The sequence below is a fragment of the Nothobranchius furzeri genome, chromosome 14 (genome assembly GCF_043380555.1).
Source record: "Nothobranchius furzeri strain GRZ-AD chromosome 14, NfurGRZ-RIMD1, whole genome shotgun sequence".
NCBI classification, from domain to species: Eukaryota; Metazoa; Chordata; class Actinopteri; order Cyprinodontiformes; family Nothobranchiidae; genus Nothobranchius; species Nothobranchius furzeri.
The window spans coordinates 39,366,449-39,387,160 of NC_091754.1; the positions used below are offsets into that span (position 1 = coordinate 39,366,449).

Sequence of the window (20,712 nt, forward strand, 5' to 3'; positions counted from 1 at the left end):
CGACTATCAGAGCAACCTGGGCTCTCATAACACCTGAGCAGTGCCACAGACTGATCGAGTCCATGCCACGCCGCATTACTGCAGTTATTGAGGCAAAAGGAGCCCCGACTAAGTATTGAGTGCTATACATGCACATTCTTTTCATGTTCATTCTTTTCAGTTGGCCAACATTAGAGAAACAAACATTTTTTCATTGGCCTTTAGAATATTCTAATTTTCTGAGATACCAGATTTGATGTTTTCATTGGTTGTCACCTATAAATATCAAAATTAAACGTAATAAACATCGGAAATACATTGGTCTGTGTGCATTGCATGAATATAATGTACAAGTTTCACGTTTTGAATGGAATTACTGAAATATTTTCAACCTTTTGATGATATTCTAATTTACTGGCCAGCACCTGTGTGTGTGTGTGTGTATATGTATGTACACATACAATCTGAGCCCTTGTGGAAGAAAACCCATCTCCACATCCATCTGCTGCACCTAAAGGATCTTCTGACATCCTTTAACTCTGCAGTCAGGGATGCCAGGGTTTCCTATTTCTCCAACCTGGTGTCCCAGAGCAAAGGGAACCCCAAGGTGCTGTTTAACACCATCAGCAGCATCGTCTTTCCTGCCTATCCTACAGCCTCCATCCACTCTGTTGCAGATTGTGAGAACTTTCGGTCTTTCTTTGTGGACAGTCAATAAGGTTAGATCTAGCATCTCTCCTTCAGCCTTATCGCCGCCTCTCCCGACTCCAACCAGACCCATCATCCTAGATAGCTTTGCTCCTGTTTCTTTGCCTGAGTTAACCAAACTAGTTAACTCTATGAAGACCTCTGCATGCCCCCTCGACATCTTACCCTCATCTTTGTTTAAAAGTGCTTTTCAGTCCATCGGTCCCAGCGTGCTCTCTATAATTAATGCTTCTCTGGTTTCTGGTCAGGTCCCAGCTTACTTTAAGAATGCTGTAATCCACCCGCTTCTTAAAAAACCGAGTCTCGACCCCTCTCTCCATAGCAGCTTCAGACCCAGCTCTTATCCTGGATTCTCATGTCAGTTCTCGTTCGCTCTTCCTTCTTCCATCTCAGGAACATTGCTAAGCTGAGTCCCATTCTGTCCCCTCTGAACTTGAGACTGTTCTCCACACCTTCATCTCATCACGCTTAGACTACTGTAACTCTCTTTTCACGTGTCTGAGCAGAACCTCCCTGAACCGTCTACAGGTGGTTCAGAATGCCTGTGATCGGCTTCTGACCAAGTCCTCCAAATACACCCACATCACCCCGCTTCTTCTCCAGCTTCACTGGCTGCCAGTCAACTTCAGGGTTCATTTCTAGATCCTGGTTCTGGTCTATAGGGCCTTACATGGACAAGCACCATCTTAAATTGGTGATCTTCTTAGTCCCTACACCCCAAGCAGGTCCCTGAGGTCCAGTGACCAAAGCCTACTGGTTGTGCAGCACGAGGCTAAAGGTCAAAGGTGACAGATAATTTGCTGCTGTGGCCCCCAGACCCTGGACCTCTCTCCTCCTGAGCCTGAGATCAGTGGACTCGGTGGTCTCCTTTAAACTCACCTGTTCAGGTTTGGTGGGACCTTCGTCTCCACCCACTCCTGGTTCTGCTCTTGTTCCGCCTTTCCTGGCATCCACTGATTTCTCTTTCCTTACATTTTTTTTAAATCACAATTTTTATTTTTCCTTCTTTCAAACATATTTGTAGTCATTTAAAAATGTTTTTAACTGTTTTTTTGAAGCACCGCATTGATTTTTACCTTGAGAGGCACTTTATAAAACATTGTTTTCTTTCTTTCTGACTGAGATCATTGATTAGCTTTCATTGTTGCAAGTCATATTTCACATGTAGGGTTAGGGCTTGTAGACTGGCCAGTAGAAGTGTACCTGCTCAGAGAAATAGTCTCTGCTGGGGCAGTGCATGCCTGCAGGCGTCAGTAGGAATGGCTCCCTGAACGTGATGAATGGGGAGATGCACAAGATGATGTCCTTCAGCTCATGTTTGAACATAGCAGAGATGGACTTCAGGCGGTCGTCTGAAGAGTCCACCTGTTCAGCCACAAACAATCCCGTATCGTCCTGCAGAGGGTCTCGGAAGAACTTTGGGGTCACCGAGTGCTCCTCAGTCCCTAAAACCAATGAGTCCTCTTCTCTCGTATCTGGCTCAGAAGTCCTTATCAGGGTGTCAGACCCAATCTCCTGGTCAGCCTCGATAAAGACCAGTGAGGGGATAACCAGAGGAGGAGCAGGGCTGGAGAATGGTGATGAGGTTCTGGTCTTTATATTAGCAGCATCTTCTGGGTCAACACACAGATCTTCTCTTTTGGATGAAGGTTCTAATGGAGGAACTTCTCCTAACTGTCCTAAAATGGAGTCTTCACTCTGCTTACTTCTGCGCAGGGTGTCTTTGTCCACCATACCATCTTCAGCAGCTTCATCCAGTAGACACAGGAAAGAGCTGCTCTGCGGTGAGCTGGGTGGCATGGCAAACTCATCCATGAGGAAGGAGATCTCCAGCTGAGAGTGGTAGGCCACACACACCATTACCATTATGATCTCCTTCACCCTGGACAGCTCATACTCTGAAGGACCCCGTAGCTTGATGGAGCATCCAAGATGAGGAGGACAGCCATCAAAGAACATCAGAGTCTTCACTTCATCTGGAAACAGAGAGCGAGAGATGAAGAGGAGTTGTGTTTGGGCAGAAGTCTTGGCAGGAGGAAGACCAAGCTTACTGTTCAGCAAGGTGAAGGACTGCAGATAGAACTTGTGGCATGTTCCCAAGCGAGGTTTTGTGAGGAGCTGGTCCATGGACATCACCAGGTCCCCCTGCGTGACGCGACTCACTCTGTCCAATACTTGCTGTAATGAGAGGTAGAACCAGTTATTACAAGATCTGACCTCTTTCTAGGTCAGGAGCAGATCTTTCCTTCTGCCACACAGCTCACTGCTGCAACAACACTGTCACCCCTTCTTCCCACGGGAGCCGTCAGCAGCACGTTACTGCAGCAGCACGTCATAGCTGCTGATAGGAACCGCTGTGGTCAACAGAACCTTGTCCACTGGAGCCGTCAGCAGCGCGAGTCGGCCGCGTCTCGGGAGCAGCATGTCGCGGCCTTTACGCGCCGGTTCTATTTTCTACGCGCGACGCCTCTGAAACGGGTCAAGTTCGACATTTTTGGGGAAGGAAAGACAGGAAATTGGACGTGGAAATGGAGCGAAGCTTCCCGAGATTTTCAGAATAAAGAACGTACTGCCTTCCGGTTGCTTTACTTTAAAAAAAAGTTACTAACCGTGTGGCCCCGTGAGAAGTTATCACCTAGCTAGCGGTCTCCTTTGTTTTTCAGGTCCGTATTGGCGATTATAAAACGGACAGAACATAAAACACAAACCCTTTGGAGCCATGTTGTAGTTTTCTCCTGCTTGTTGTTGTGTTTACTGACGAAGTCACTCGTGTGACTTCGTGCTCTGTCGGTGACAGCTGCTCCCCTGCTGCTACGCGTCTCGTGGGAAGGGCCAAGCAGCAGCTTACGCGAGCATGACGTGCTGCTGCAGTAACGTGCTGCTGACGGCTCCCGTGGAAAGAAGGGGTCACTCAAAGGCAGTACAGTTTATTTCCATGCCCCAACCACAGGTCGTTTCAGCCCAACTGGAAGATGTGGGAGTGTCTCACGCAACGTATCTTTGAATTCTGTAGAACAATGTCCTCGCGGGCATTGGCACCTTTTTAAAAGTTGGTATTGTACTGACCTCTGACCTTTACACTGTAAAAAGAAACTGATTTAACCAATAAAATTTGTGTAACAATTTGCACTCAGTTTAAGTAGATTTTAATCACATCCTTTTATTAAACCATATCAAAATTACACATAAAAAAAATACTTGAGAAAATTAAGTTGAATTAAACGACCCTCGTTACATTATTTTTTGACGTAAAATATTAATTATAATTTAACAATTTTATTTACTGGTAGTTAAATCAATTCACTAAAGACGCACTTATTTATTTACATGTTTTTAAATTAAAATAATTAGTTAAGTGAAAGTCCGGGTCAGGGATGAGGTCCTGCCCCAAGTGGAGAAGTTTAAGTATCTCGGGGTCTTGTTCACGAGTGAGGGAAAACTGGAGCGTGAGATAGATAGGCGGATTAGTGCTGCTTCTGCAGTGATGCGGGTGTAGTACCGGTCTGTCGTGGTGAAGAGAGAGCTGAGTCAGAAGGTGAAGCTCTCGATTTACCGGTCGATCTACGTTCCTACCCTCACCTATGGTCATGAGCTTTGGGTAATGACCGAAAGAACGAGATTGCGGATACAAGCGGCCAAAATGAGTTTTCTCCTCAGGGTGGCTGGGCTTTCCTTTAGAGATAGGGTAAGAAGCTCGGTCATCCGGGAGGGGCTCGGAGTAGATCCGCTGCTCCTCTACATTGAGAGGAGCCAGTTGAGATGGCTCGGGCATCTGGTCAGGATGCCTCCTGGACGCCTCCCTGGTGAGGTTTTCCGGGCACGTCTAACCGGGAGGAGACCTAAAGGTAGACCCAGGAGGACATGGTGGAGGGACTATGTCTCTCACCTGGCCAGGGAATGTCTTGGGATTCCCCCAGAGGGACTGGCCCAAGTGGCTGGGGAGAGGGAAGTCCGGGCCTCTCGCCTTAGGCTACTGCCCCCGCGACCCGACTCCGGATAAGCAGATGAAAATAAATGGATGGATGGATGGATGGATGGATGGATGGATGGATGGATGGGATGTTCATGTGTGCTTTAGCGAGCCTTGACCGAAGCCTTGTACCAAACCCCTCCCCCGCCTAGTGAGAAACCAGCTCTGGAGATCAGGGAGGGACAAATAGCAGGAATGTAATTCTGACTAAAGGATGCGTGAGATAAGGATGCATCATGAATTTAACTTGACATGATGGATTTGTTTTTCTCTGTACAAGAAATAATTACTGGTAATAGTGTGGATGATAGGATATGAGCCATCTCTAGATAGAATTTAAATTATAAACACATAATTAAATCAAAGTTTGAGACATGTGGACCGATCAGACAGACAGACAGACAGTTTTTGGATTCTCAAATATTTTATCCTATTTTCTGTAAAGAGATACGATGTTAAAATTATGTATTTTAATGGTAAATAACCTACAAAATGTCTGAATTGCTGAAATAGAAAGAAAATCGTGTTACAATTGTGATATGCTTTTTTTCCATATCGCCCACCGCCGCTAACTAGAACCCCATCACAACAGGTACTGAAAAAAGGGTGGAAACCTGGTACCTGTTACAAGTGGAAAAGCCCTAGAACCAGGCGGTGCTGAGTTAGTAATTTCAATTCAGTTTATTTATAAAACACCAAATCATGACAAGAGTCGTCTCAAGGACCTTCACACAGTAAACATTCCAATACAGACCAGGGGCCTCATTTATCAAGACTGCTTACGCACAAAACGGGGTCGCAAAACTGTGTAAGCAGCTTTCCACGCAAACTTTGGGATTTATGAAAGAAAACTTAGCGTAAAAATGTGCACAACTTTAAGTTGACTAAGGACCTGGCTTACGCGCACGTTGGACATGGAGAGGACCTGCAGTGCTGCTACTGCATTATCACTTGTACTGCTTCATGTCACACAGCCACCTCACCCACAAGTAGCTCAATGTCTGCTTCGGTGAAATTGCGCTTCCTTGATCTGCGGTCGCCATCGTTAATGGTGGAGCGCTGCAACGAGCCGGCTTATGTATACGCATGAGATCCACAAGGCACTTTGCATTGACCATTTATGGCAGAAAGTGGGCGTGTTGAGGGCGGGACGTGATCCAGAAACACCTGAGAACATTTCTAGATATTCTCTGATTTATGAAGCGGAGATAGCGAGAAGCTGTGTGTACTCCATGTTTGATAGGTCACAAACCTGCTTGGCGTACGCACACTTTTTTGCTGAGCTTAAGTACGGTTTTAGTAAGGATTATATGCAATGTTCTAGAATCACTAAAAAGTTTAATGTATAAGGAACCCAGCAGGTTGCATTGAGTCACTGACTTGTCAGAGTCTTTACAGCAATCCTCAAGTACTGGTGGACCAGGTCTAAGAGAGGAACATCAAAACTCACCCATGATCAGATGCATAGAAATCAGTATAAAATCTAGTCCTGACAGATACAGAACCTCTCAAGTGGTCCTGTGACAAGTTCTAGATCCAGACTGTTCCCCCAAAACCAGATTTACAGCTCCACTCACCGGTTTGACATTGATGACAAGTGTGATCCCATGCTCCAGCAGCATGTCCTGAGCTATACGAGACACCGTCTTCTCCACCAGCACCAGATTTGGACGGACGTCTACAATGCGCTGCACGTAGTTTTTAAGAAACTCCCGCTCCTGAAACAGAACCAGAGAAAAAAATGTCCAATTCAAAGAAATCAACAGCAAGGGCTCGTCTCATCCTCTCACCTGTAGTACAATGGGCTCAATGCAGGTGAACTTGGTCTCCTCCCTGTACAGGTACTCTATAGAGCACTTCAGCAGCAGAATCTTTGGGTTCTTGATGTAGGCATTCATCTGGATCAAGTCACAGTGACAGCTCATCAACAGCACTGAACAAAGGTTCACTTTGAGTAAAGAAGGTTGCATTTTATATAGCTTTTTCATTTTGAACTAATTCCTTGTAGATCCTGTCTAATAAACACACCTAAGCTCCTCCTACATCCGTCAGTTACTAAGATGAATCACACAAGGACCAAACATAAAGCACTACCTTCTTATGGGCGATATTCTTGGTGCAAACAAAGCCGTTAACAATCATGGAGTCAAACTTTCTGCCACCAGGAATCTAAATGACAAGGAGACATTGGACCTAATTCATTTGGACCAAAAACGGATCACAGGTCCTGAACAAGAGCATTATCTCACCTTCTTTATGTGTACCAGCTGGCGGATGTCCATGTCATCATCACAGTTGCGAACGTCTGGGTGGACGGTCTGGACGACCTGCCGGACCACGGGGACAATAATGTCTCTCCAGGACAGAGACAAAGACTCCCTAAAGAGCAGCTGCTGCAGCAGAGCCATCATGTGGCTGTGGTTGGCTGAGCTGAAAACAATGAAACAGATACCAGCTGGTATGAGAGGTATGGTGACTAAAGGTTTAGTTAGGTTAAACAGGGCCTAAACAGGTTCTGAGCTAGTCCCTCTCTCCGCTGCCTCTCGCAGCGTAAAAAAACCTACTGACTTCTCTCCTGTGCGGTTCATTTCAGGATATAAAAATACCCAACACACACACGCACACACACACTGCACTCACAGAAGCCTCTCCATGGCGGCCTTCTCCCCGTTCTCCTCTCGCAGCTGATCCAGGGAGCTGTGGTGCCATCCCAGTGGGGTGAACAGCATCTCTTTGGCCTTCTCCTCCACTTGGCGGTTAAACAGTGATTCTGCAGCAAACACTGCTGGTCAGGATGAATCGACTCAATGTGAATAAATTAAGCAGGAAATACGGAGTTGGTACCTTTGATGAAGGCATCACTAATGGTGATGTTCTGGCCTCCGTCCTCTGATACAGGGAAGTCTGCTAGGAGTTTAACAGAAAAAGCTTGTAATTAACCTTAGTTATGAGTTTTACAATCCTACACCCCCAGCAGGTCCCTGAGGTCCAGTGACCAAAGCCTACTGGTTGTGCAGCACGAGGTTAAAGGTCAAAGGTGACAGATCATCTGCTGCTTTGGCCCCCATACTCTGGACCTCTCTCCCCCTGAGCCTGAGATCAGTGGACTCAGTGGTCTCCTTTAAACTCAGCTTCAGCTCAAACTGTACGACTTTCCCGCAGAGCAGATCTTACGAGTCGTGTGCTCACACACTACATCTGGTAGCTACACGTCAGACCCACATATGCTAAAAACAGCAGTTTTTACACAACACACCAGGCTTCTTTGTGTTATTGAGGTCTGCCTAATAAAAGATAAAACCACCACCCATTAGCTTTTTAAGGGTTTGAAATTTCCTAAACTTCATTTCTACTTCTGCAGTTGTTAGCTGCTGGCAGCTTTAGCCTCAATAATAACTGGTAAGAATAACATGTGGATCAATTATATTGTTGCTGTCTCAAATAGCATTTAGGATACAAAAAGGTGTGATTGTGGATCAGAAGTTAAAATGGCCGACCACACACACTGGCTATGCTTCTGCTCACAGATTAAATAACGAGGTGCTTCATGAAACTGTTGGTATTTCCATATTTAGAGACATAATTTAGCTCGGTTTCCTTTAACTTAGCAAAGTGCAGCAAAACCTTTGATTTTTTCAGCATTTGCCAAGTCCACCACCTCAGCACAGTTTAATAAAACCCTGGTCAGGAGAGTACTGCAGCGGGAGGAACACAGGTGCAGCTCCTTAACAGGGACGCGTTACTGGGAAAGGGCAGGAATCACAAAAACACCACATTACTGTTAAATACGTTTATAAGCCCAAATTTGGTGAGGCAACTTTATTCTGTCCCCCGGGACTTCCGCCTATGATCGCTGGTCTCGTTGAGAGAAAAAAAAAAAAAAAAAAAAAATATATATATATATATATATATATATATATATATATACACACACATATATATATTGCTTTAACCCAATTATTACATTAATAACCTTGTAACAGTTTTTCCAAGTTACTCAGACCGGTACCAGCCAGAATCACAGCAGGAGATGTGCAGCTCATGGGCATGACCGTACCGTTTTACCCACTGTCAGGGCTACTCAAGGGGAGGAACATTGTGGAGGAATCAGGGTAAAACATTCGGAGAAATGCCGACAGAGTCTAGGTGAGTCTGCTCATCACCAACAAAGCCTTTAGAGATCCTGTATCGGGTAATACTCAACAGGCGTAAAGGTTTTGGATCTGAGGGATGGAGAGCCGGTCTCAAGTCATTTCCGGTTCTGGCCTGGGAGATCTGGAGCTGGGATTCAACACTTAAGGATGCTCATGCTTATCAATGGAAATGAGTCAAGTAAAAAGCAGTGTCTAGTTAGCCTGGCAAGCCAGACTAAATAAATGTATTATTTAGTCTGGCCACGCTCCATTGACGGCTCTCGGTTGTGGGGCGGGTTCTACCGTTGTCTTTCAAATGATCTCCGCATTCCACTGGACAATGCATGTGACATACTCTTGTTTCACTCTGTTGCATCATCCCACCCACCAGGCATATAGAGTGCCCTGATTGGCCCACAAAGCGGATAAAGCTCTGTGATTCGTTCACTAAGCAGATAGAGCACTATGATTGGCCCACCATTATGGACCAATAACAGCTCTTTTTGTGTTTGAAACCCCTCTAGGGAGCTGTGATTGGCTAGCCAGAGTCCTGGTAGGAGCTGCTGAGGTTCCAATGGAGCATGCCTAGACCATTCCTTGCAAAGCAAGAATTTGGTCAAGTTCACTAGGCTAGTGTCTAGTAGCAGAGCTGTCAAAAAACTAAACCTGCTCCAGTGGCGGCTGGCCAGTAGAGGGCGATAGGGCGCCACCCTCCCAGTTTCCCCTGTGTTTTTAATTTTTATTTAAAAAAATAATTAAATAAAATGAACAATAATCACATATTCTAAGTTAGTTGTGTGTTTTGTAACAAAAATAAATCATATATATATATATCTATATTGGTCTCTGCCGATCTCTGCCGAGCGGTGGAGGCTGTGTGCTGTTTTTCAATCGCCCAAACAGGACGGGACCAGTTGTCCAATTGCTGACAAGAAAATCAAAGGGTAGGAATGGGAATGTATCCAATCAGCGTTGATGTTGTTTCAGAACGTTTCAGAAGCATGATGGGCGATAGAGCTACCGCCAAGGCTTTCGTTGATGTTCGGTAGAACTCGGAGAGTCTCGACTCCAGCACGTTTTGACGGTCGTGACGCAGACGTAGACAGTGCGCCTACAACATGGATACCGGATCTCAGCAGCCACTGAATTCAGTTCGGTCTCCTCCAGTATCCGTTCGAGAGGAGAACTATGGTGGAAAAACTTAATGTCAAAGAGCTTGGACCAGATCAGCCCGACGTAAAGATAAGCCAGCAGGAGAAGGAGAGAGGTAAACTGTACACACGAGGCTTCTCCCAAAACTGGTACACCAGGAAGCAGTGGCTAGCTGGATGCAATCACGCTAATGCGTTATTTTGCTTTCTGTGTTTGTTATTCAAAACGGCTGGGATCCACAGAAGGTGGATGTGGAACTTGTGTCTCATTGGGGACTCCATTCATTCTCTGACTGAGGAATGCAGCGCATCAGTGCAGCAGCCAACAAAGAAACGGAGGACGTTTGGACAGGAAGAACAGCAGCTGGGTGCAGAGGTAAGCTGTACATTACATTTCTGTAAACAAGACCATCAGAATCAGAAATCCTTGGTTGTCCCACAAACCGGGACATTTGTTTAATAACATGTTTAATGTGCAATAACTGTAAAAACTAATTTCAACACACATACCTATTATACATATTTAATCATGTAAATGTGTATTTCATGTAAATTTGTACATACATCAATCTGATTCCATTTTACTAGTTACACTTCTGCTGCAGCAAACAAATTTCCCAGCTTGGGAAGTGGGAAATATGACATTTGTAAGAGGATACTGATGACATTATTTCCTATGAAAGTGTTTCCACTTTCCATAAGTCCTAACAGTGTAAATTTCTGGCATTTTGTCTAAGTAGTGTTTACTACCATTACTGTAACAGTGACCTGCTCATAATTTTTCGTGTTCACTCAAATGTTGAAATTAAACAAAATGTTTTTGTTACTTGCCTCTTGCATTGCCTATTTACCATTTATGGTCATGTTATTTTATGTGCAATTTAATGCAGTATTTTTCAACCTTGGTCCGCAAGGCAGCGTGCCAATAGTCAGACACACCTGGATTAGTCAGTTTGTCCAATGATGTAAGGCAATAAAAGAGCTGTGCTTAATTCAGGAAATAGTGAAGTTGTGCACAAAGCTCAGAAAGCACAAGTTTGTTTTAAAAAAAATAGCACAGCCCCACCAAAAATATTTTTCACCAGCCGCCACTGACCTGCTCTTAAAAACAAACCATAAGCCAGGGTAAGTTCATCACTAAAGTCATCTCAAGGTACTGCACAGAAAGCAACACGCCATGGCCCGATCAGAACAAGTCAATCACCCCACCAGAGGCCGGCCCTACCTCTTTGCTCTGTAGCTGGAGGAACGTGAGGATATCTCGACTGCTTTTTGATGTGAAAGTTGACGTTGTTCTGCTCCATGTTCAGGTTGATGGAGGCAGCAGAGTCACTGTCCACCACAGACTGGACGCTGCTGACAGACGTCCTCTTACTGGGACTGGCAGAGTCTGTGCACAGAAAGGTTTAGTGGACAAGTAACCAACACTGATTTGACTTTAGACAGATCCAAGAAGGAGTTATGAAGGACACCTACTGGGTGTAGTGTAGTCCAAACCCTCTGCGAGCTGCTCCGTGTCACTGTCATCAAACTTGATGTCCTTAAACCAGGATGGCTCTGAATGACCTTCAATTGAGTTGACGCTGTCACTATCTGGAGATGGCGTTTCAGAAAACTCAGTACTCTACAGAGCAGACAGAGGTGTCACCTTTGTTAGGCAATCAAACATGACCCAAGAAACATGACATCAAGAGGTCTTTAGGGACACTTTTACAGCTATTAAGAGTCCTTTAAAACCCTCTACTACCTAAAAGACCTAAAACATAAAGTAGGGCTATTCAGTTCCAGGCCTCAAGGGCCAGTATCCAGCACGTTTTGGTTTTAACCCTGCTTGAACACACCTGATTTGAATCAGCAGGTGATTAACAGGCTTCTGCAGAGCCTGATGAGCTGCTGCACAGGTGACTCAACCACCGAATCTATAGAGTGTTGAAGCACAGAAACCACTAAAAAGTGCTTGATACCGGCCCTCGAGGCCTAGATGTGAAGTGCCCTGACATAAAGGGTCATGAGGAGGTCTTTAAAGACTTATTAAAGGCAGAATAAGCACTTCAAATTAAAGAGCAAGTCACCTCCACATCATGTTTTTTTGCTGGTAAACTATTTAAACGAGTGTCTAATTGTGCTGCAGACACGTGTGGTCAATAATTTGGCACTTTAGTGCATCTTAGTTTAAAGTTAAATCTTCTGCCTAAAACTGTCAGTGTTGTGCCGTCTTCAGGTAAAAACTCTGCCACCGCTATTGGCTAAGAGGTACACTATGATGTTCGCTTGTACATTATGTCGTCACAATGTGTTTGTGAGCCTGTGTGTGAGTGTAGTTGTTAATGGCTCCGCCAGGCAACAGCATTTGTTGCATTTATCAAACATGAAGTAGGAGTGGAGTGTGACTCTGGTAGGGGGGTGACTTGCTCTTTAAAATGTATAAACCTGTTAAAGACTGCTTAATAACCATTGGCGTCAGGTCAGACAAACTGAAAATGAAGGCAGTGTCAAAATTCCAGAAACATTCACAACAACAGTCATATGCAGATTTCAAATGGCTCAACTATTAAATCTGCCAGATTTAAAGCTTCGTATGCCTCTGCAAGACTCTTTAATCTACATCAAAACTTTTTGGTAGCTGGATATAAACTGATTGTGCAGCAAATTTTCTAAAGTTACCAATTTATTTACTATTGCAAGTTTTAATGTCAACAAGAATACAACATTCTGAACAGATCAAAGCTCATGAACACACAAGTATCAACTGCAACAACTTCAAAGATGCAGCCTGTAAAAATCAAATACCTGCATGAATCAATGCTTACACAGGTGTGCTGGCTGAAAGTGCTTAGATAGACTCAGACTGAGATTCATTTCTTTCTACTGCACGCACGCACGCACGCACGCACGCACGCACACGCACACGCACACACACACACACACACACACACACACACACACACACACACACACACACACACACACACACACACACACACACACACACACAGGCTCCTAAATGACCCCTTAAAGGCTCCTAAATGACCCCTTAAAGATCACTCTTACCTGTAATGGGCGGTAAAGAGCGTACTCATCTCTGAAGAGCTGGTCGTGGTGGCTCACACAGTCCAACCAGCGTCCATCTACCAACGCTTGGCCTATTGCTATAGCCTGGGCCCTGCAGAAAAAACACAGACACACCTAGTAAATAACACCACACAGCACACAACACCACGGTGTGAACCAATCAATGATCAGCGTTACAGTGGGGCCAAAAAGTATTTAGTCAGCCACCAACTGTGCACGCTCACCCACTTAAAAAGATGAGGTGCCTGTAATTTTAATCATAGGTATACCTCAACTATGAGAGACAAACTTACCATACCATTTAATTTGTATAGCACATTTAAAAGTGCTGCACAGGCAGATACAACAAACTAAAAGCCATAAAACAAAGATAAAATACACTAAAAGCATCTGTAAAACAGCTACATTGACAGATAAATAGAAATTGAAAATTAGAAAAATAAATCCAGAAAACCTACTGATTTTTAAAGAATGTATTTGCAAATTACGGTGGAAAATAAGTACAAACGAACAAATTTCTGGCTTTCACAGACCTTCTGACATCCTTTAACTCCGCAGTCAGGGATGCCAGGGTTTCCTATTTTTCCAACCTGGTGTCCCAGAGCAAAGGGAACCCCAAGGTGCTGTTTAACACCATCAGCAGCATCGTCTTTCCTGCCTATCCTACAGCCTCCATCCACTCTGTTGCAGACTGTGAGAACTTTCTGTGTTTGTGGACAAAGTCAATAAGGTTAGATCTAGCATCTCTCCTTCAGCCTTATCGCTGCCTCTCCCGACTCCAACCAGGCCCATCATCCTAGATAGCTTTGTTCCTGTTTCTTTGCCTGAGTTAACCAAACTAGTTAACTCTATGAAGACCTCTGCATGCCCCCTCAACATCTTACCCTCATCTTTGATTAAAAGTGCTTTTCAGTCCATCGGTCCCAGCGTGATCTCTATAATTAATGCTTCTCTGGTTTCTGGTCAGGTCCCTGCTTACTTTAAGAATGCTGTAATCCACCCGCTTCTTAAAAAACCGAGTCTTGACCCCTCTCTCCATAGCAGCTTCAGACCCATCTCTAAACTTCCGTTCATCTCCAAGATCTTGGAAAAGGTTGTGGCTAAACAACTCACAGCTGCTCTTGATGAACATAACATCTATGATAGCTTCCAGTCTGGTTTTCGTAGAGCTCATTCTACTGAAACAGCTCTTCTTAGGGTCTCCAATGACCTTCTGACTCTCAGTGATGCAGGGGACTGTTCTGTTCTGGTCCTGCTGGACCTGACTGCAGCCTTTGACACTAGCTGCGTTTTCATGTGGCAAATTTCCTCAATCCGATTGAAATCTTGGTTGATCGGAATTTCCGAATCTCTGTTCACATGGACACGAACTGAAATGATCCGATCATGCCGTGCGTACATATGCACCAAGCATTTAATCCGATTAAATAGGTTGAGCATGGGCAGAGTTGCCTTTCACGAAAGAAAAATTGTAAACAAACGCCATGAAACGAAAAGAAAAATGTAAAAACAGAAATAACTATTCTTCCTGCTTTCCTGATCCATTTATTCAATTTAATATTTTTATTTAGCTCATAGAAGTTACGTTTTCTTCAGTGAATAACTGCAGATATATGCTTTGCTGCATTTTATTGTTGATTAAAATAAGGGAGGGTTATGTCTGCCTCTTGATCAGCTGGTCCGCAGGTCTGAATTGACAGCTGTTGCGCTGCGCTGCGGCACAGAGCGGGGGTGGGGGGTGGGGGGTGGGTTAGCCTCATGTTTTATTACTGAGCTCTGTTGTGGCTTATTATTAATAACATGTGACGATCAGCTGAAACTGTTGAGAAAAATCTGTTCAAACAAAATAACATAAGATGTTCAGAAAGTTTAGAAGCCTGTGTTCATCATTAACGAACCGCATCTCAGGTCATCTGCGTTTACGTGCTTTTAACGAACACGGACTTTACTGTCGTCCAGAGTATTTAACCGAGGACGTTTTCCTACCCAACATCAGCCTCCAATCACGTCTGTAAAACTGATATTATCCTGTGTTCTTTACAAGCGTGTCTCCATCACCTGCTGCAGAAGCTGCTGTGTTCAAAGCTGACAGAAACGGGGATCCGTGCGCTGCAACCCCCACGATAAACCTGCGTATTTCCAGTAAAGATTTGAACATCTTTGTCGAATGATTTGTGCAATAATCAGATTTTTATTTTACTTCCACAAAATGCAAGTTCTGAATTAAATATTACTGAAACGGGACGGCTTGTTGTCGGATTTAAAAGCCGCCGCTTGTTAATTACACCGTCATTTTTGAAGTCAGGCAGTCCAAATGACAGCGGAGAGGCCCGCTGGCTGTTGCACACATGCGCAGTGGGCATTGTTTTACCCCAACAATCCGAATGGCTGTGCACATGCACGTCAATCGGAATGAAGAACGGAATAAACCACCTCTCTCAATCGGATTGAAATTTCAATCCGATCGGGCCGAATCGGATCAGAATATTCTGATTGACATGTTTACATGCAGAATTTTCAATCTGAATGGGCATTCAATCCGATTAAATATGCGCATGTAAACGTGGCTACTGTTGACCATCACCTGTTACTGGAGAGGCTGAGAGACTGGGTAGGCCTATCAGGAACTGCTCTGGAGTGGTTCTCCTCTTATCTTTCTGAGCACTCCTTCTCTGTGGCCGTCTCCAAGTTTAGGTCCTCCACCACCTCCCTTACCCATGGTGTCCCACAAGGTTCTGTGCTGGGGCCTCTGCTCTTCCTCCTCTATCTGCTTCCTCTTCAGCAAACCCTGAGCTCCTTCAAAGGAATCTCCTACCATCTTTATGCAGATGACATCCAACTGTACATCTCCTTTAAGCCCCATGAGATGTCTAAGCTGCAGCTGTTACACACCTGCTTAGACTCTATTAAAACCTGGATGGCTGGGAGCTTTCTACAGCTGAATGAAAATAAGACTGAGATCCTCATCTGTGCCCCAGACAAGCTGGTTCCCAAAGTCAGAGACTCTCTTGGTCAGCTTGCTTCCCACACCAAACCTTCTGTCAGGAATCTTGGCGTGACCTTTGACACAGCCCTCACCCTGGATTCTCATGTCAGCTCTCTTGTTCACTCTTCCTTCTTCCATCTCAGGAACATTGCTAAGCTGAGTCCCATTCTGTCCTGCTCTGAACTTGAGACAGTTCTCCACACCTTCATCTCCTCACGCTTAGACTACTGTAACTCTCTTTTCACGTGTCTGAGCAGAACCTCCCTGAACCATCTACAGGTGGTTCAGAAGGCCTGTGCTCGGCTTCTGACCAAGTCCTCCAAATACACCCACATCACCCCGCTTCTCCTCCAGCTTCATTGGCTGCCAGTCAACTTCAGGGTTCATTTCAAGATCCTGGTTCTGGTCTATAGGGCCTTACATGGACAAGCACCATCTTATGGGCCATTCCCATCTGTACCGGGTCGGCCCGGGCCGGGTAGCGTAGGTTGTTTACATATCTGGGTGGCCTGGTATTTTTCCGGGCCAACCAAGTTTCATTCTCAGCCCTCTTCTTGAGGGGGTCTGCTAGTTTGCTTATATTATAGTCCATTTAGGAGGCCATTTTCATGTTCAGCCTGCATGGGACACTCAGAGTGACCCATTAGAATTAGAAATGATAATTTAAACATGATTTCCAGTGAACCACACTTTTAAATGCCAAACTGCATTTTTAAGGACTTAATACAGAAATCAAGTATTTTCTATACCTAGAAAACACACTGAAAGTAAAGTGTTTTCAAGTATTTTAGGCACCCATACAGACCCTGCACATAAGTATTGTTATAAGATGTTTTCACTTTCCTTCTTTTTGACACAGTAATAACTTAGTAGTAGTTTTTTTGGGGTCTTTGTGTAAATACATAATAAGTATGTATAAAAAGCACCAGTCCTTTCCAACCAAGTAATGAAGGAATCTACTTTTCTTGGGTCAGAGTATACCTGGTAGAGATTGTTCCATTCCTTAGCAGCCAGTTTACAAGTTCCTTTCCCACAATGCAGTTGGGGTAGGTTCTAAGCCAATATCTGTGGTCCTGGAACTCCATTCCTGTGTTGTTGTGGCAAATTTTCTTCCATAGGTCCTTCAGGTGGGAGGAATCCTGAAACAAATAAGGTGTTACTGAAAGTGGATTCAGGTAATGGGATTAGACCAATGGAGTAAACCCCCCGTTTCATTTTGTAGCCTACGGTCTTCAATGGGGTGCACCGATTGCAATTTTTGGACAATCACTGATCTTGAGAAAAACCTGACTAGCCGATACCGATTTTTTTCTTAACTAAAAGCAGATTACGTTAATGTTACAATTTCCTTTTATTGAGAAACCTGAAAATCATTGACAATCATTGACAATGTCCAGAAAGAAGGGAAGCCACAACTGGTCGAGCTCGACAAGGACCCGACAGAGACTGGCGTCACCCCATCAAAGGCTTCTACTCACAGACCGATCCTACATGTGGGCTAAAAAAGCAGCACTGCTTAGTCATGGCTGTGCTGCATGGATTGTTTCACTACCGTTCTTTATCTGTGTGTGTGTGTGGGGGGGGGGGGCTCAAATGCATTCTCTGAAAATATGTGTTTTCTAATTAAAATAGTTAATTTTAGAATGATTAGTTGATGCTGTGAGACGTTTAGACAAAGCAGCAATGAATGTAAACTTATTTCAAAAAATTTTTGGTTGTTGGTTTGAAAGTTGTTCATACAGTTTTTTTTATTTATGTTTAAATATCAGAGCAACAAGCATCTTGGCATGTGCTGCAGTTGATGATGCAATGCTCTCTGTCTCAATTTAGCAATTATTTGCACTCGAAGCCTTACTGCGAGTATTGAGATCAGGCCACCTTTTGCGCGAAATGCAACCCTTCATGGAGAGCATGTCTGACGTAATGGGAGGGGCTGCGCTGGGGGAGAACTGCGGATGGCTGATGTTTTGAGGACAGACAATTTATTTAAATTTTTCCAGAACTTTTGGAGATGTCGACTAATAAATGACCAGAAAAATACCAGTTCGCACCGTAAGCTAGAAAAAAAAGTCCTGGTATGCTGAAAAGTCGGACAGTTAGAAGTGGTGGTGCCATACATACTTGTAGTTGTATTTGTATTTGTATATATATATATATATATATATATATATATATATATATATATATATATATATAGATACTCCTTCCTCTTCTTTATGATCATCATCTGCTGGGTTCACCACCGTGAGGAGCAGAGGTCTCAGTCCCTCTGCTTCCCAGCTCTGGAACTCCCTACCTCCACTCATTAGGAATGCTGACTTAAAGGCACAGCTCAAAACACATTTGTTCAAGTGGGCATGTGAAATTTAGATGTACTTTAGACAGAGGATTTAAGTGGTTTCAGTTCTTTTGCCCTTGACTGTTAATGTTTGTTATAAATCATTTTATTTCTGTAAAGTGACTTTGGGTCTTAGAAAGGCACCCTCAAATAAAATGTCCATCCATCCATCCATTGTCTGAACCCGGTTGTCCACGTAGGGTCACTGGTGTCTATCTCCAGCGGTCAATGGGCAATCAGGTGGGGTACACCCTGGACAGAGAGCCAGTCCATCGCAGAGCAACACACACACACACACGCACGCACACACACACACACACACACACACACGTACGCACGCACGCACACGCACGCACGCGTACACACACACACACACACACACACACATACACACACACACACACACACACACACACACACTCGGACAATTTAGACAGACCAGTCAACCTAACAGTCATGTTTTTGGACTGCAGGAGGAAGCCGGAGTACCCGGAGAGAACCCACGCATGCACAGGGAGAACATGCAAACTCCATGCAGAAAGATCCCAGGCCGGGAAGTGAACCCAGGACCATCTCACTGCAAGGCAACAGCTGTAACCACTGCACCACTGCGCAGCCCCAAATTAAATGGATTATAATTATATTACATATTTTTAACTATTGTAATTTTTGAATATCAGAACCCACCCCGCTAACCCTGAAGGTGCAACGATCTGGAACAACACAACCCAGTCACAACCCGGTCACTCATTTAGGTGCAATCATATGAAGGTAGCAAACTTGACAACTTTAAAGGGACTGAAGAACAGAGCAGATACCAGTAGGATCTTCCTTTCCTCCTCGCTGTGGTCCAGTTTGGTGCCACTCCTGGTCCCTGACATTGATCGGCTGGTGGGCGGGCTGACAGAGCTGTCATATGTAGGAATCAGGGCAGAGGCAGACCGATCCAATGACAGATTGGTCACACTAAGAGACCTGAAAGAAGGAACCCATCACAGAGCTGTTTTTACAGTTTCCATTAACTATATATAACATTTATAACTGCTACTCCTACAAGCATTTCCCATAGGTCTACAGGTTTGGGGGATGCTTTGTATGGGTGGGTCTACTACTGTAATGAAAGGTGTTTATACATTTGTAGTGGTCTCCACTAGGAATGAATGCCTTGTAAGTTGAACTTGAGAGCGGACGAGATACTGGTGAATCTTTTCCTGCTGAGCTTCAGATGGCAGGTGGTATAAATACAGAGGGCTGATTAGGGAAACATGGGCAGGTAAACGAGGGACAGGTGAGAACAATAAGGGTAATTAAGGCAGGAGAGGAACACAGTCAGGAGGGCAGGGGCAGATCGTGACAGATTTAGATTCTTATTTAATGATATTTAAGGAAAAAAACATCTTCTATATAGCACCTCTCAAGAGAAAAATCACGAGGCGCTTCACAAAAACAAAACATTTTATAAAAAAGATTTTAATTATTTAAAATATGGCTAAAATAAATACATTGTGATTAAAAAAAGGTAAGGAAAGGGAAAGGGAAAACGAGAAATCAGTAGATCCTGGATCCTCAGACATTAGGGCAGTTGCATGACACATTGGCTCCTGTCCTCACTTCACACATCTTATTTCCTCTTTACAGAACAAAATAGATCAAAGTCACCTCTTCCTCATAGGCGACTTCCCCACATCCTCCTGCAGGGCAGTGAGTCTGGAGGCCAGTCCACTGTCCTGGGGCTCCTGATGGATTGTGCTAAAACACACACACACATGGGTTACACTGTGGAGTATATACACTTTTCTTCTTTTGTTAGGCACAATGTATGGTTCGAGCTAGGGCTGCCACGAGCTAATGGTGGGTTTTTTAGAGCATCTTGGTGAAATAAGCTACACTTAATGCATGACACGATTAGTCGACTACTAAAATAATCTTTTGTGGCAGCCCAAGTTTGAGCACATCTGAGCACATTCAAGCCTCTTCACACAGACTTTGGTTGAAAAAGAAATAAACTAAACTCACATCTTTCTCATCCCAATAAGAGTTTGTCTATGGCAATGAGAGAAGAAAGACTCATTTTGGTCAAAGTTGATGGACAAACAGTTAAACTAAGCCGTGCGATCTGACAATACGAGATCGTTAAGGATTATAAGGTGATGACGATGTACCAAAGCTTGGAGATCGGAGAACCGTCTATTTACGTTCTGTCACCTGTGCCATTATTTCTGGACACATCTACCAGCACATTTTTTTCTTAGCCCAATCACAATATTAGCTAGTCTGCTTCTGTCGGTACGACAGACACACCAGAGCAAGTTTAAGGCAGTGTGTTGGTTTGTTTAGCTGGAGTGCTTGGTAGAGCTGAGGAAAATAATCTAACA

At 44.2% G+C, this 20,712-nt stretch overlaps 2 protein-coding genes across 3 annotated transcripts in view; one reads left to right on the forward strand and one right to left on the reverse strand.

Annotated features, from left to right (window-relative positions):
- The window catches only part of pikfyve (phosphoinositide kinase, FYVE finger containing), a 103,038-nt gene that overhangs the window by 38,659 nt on the left and 43,667 nt on the right, over positions 1 to 20,712 (reverse strand). For both annotated transcript variants that reach the window (XM_054746532.2, XM_015965682.3), the window contains exons 7-20: positions 19,997 to 20,086; positions 19,156 to 19,312; positions 16,981 to 17,138; positions 12,993 to 13,104; positions 11,418 to 11,565; positions 11,167 to 11,331; positions 7,502 to 7,564; positions 7,298 to 7,427; positions 6,907 to 7,087; positions 6,752 to 6,826; positions 6,448 to 6,555; positions 6,235 to 6,375; positions 2,739 to 2,865; positions 1,891 to 2,663 (exon numbers count right to left, since the gene is read on the reverse strand). In XM_054746532.2, coding sequence (XP_054602507.1) covers positions 1,891 to 2,663; positions 2,739 to 2,865; positions 6,235 to 6,375; positions 6,448 to 6,555; positions 6,752 to 6,826; positions 6,907 to 7,087; positions 7,298 to 7,427; positions 7,502 to 7,564; positions 11,167 to 11,331; positions 11,418 to 11,565; positions 12,993 to 13,104; positions 16,981 to 17,138; positions 19,156 to 19,312; positions 19,997 to 20,086 — 2,428 coding nt within the window. The remainder of the gene's footprint in view (positions 1 to 1,890; positions 2,664 to 2,738; positions 2,866 to 6,234; positions 6,376 to 6,447; positions 6,556 to 6,751; positions 6,827 to 6,906; positions 7,088 to 7,297; positions 7,428 to 7,501; positions 7,565 to 11,166; positions 11,332 to 11,417; positions 11,566 to 12,992; positions 13,105 to 16,980; positions 17,139 to 19,155; positions 19,313 to 19,996; positions 20,087 to 20,712) is intronic.
- fundc1 (FUN14 domain containing 1) overlaps positions 1 to 20,712 on the forward strand; it is a 497,656-nt gene that overhangs the window by 22,576 nt on the left and 454,368 nt on the right. The window lies entirely within an intron of this gene.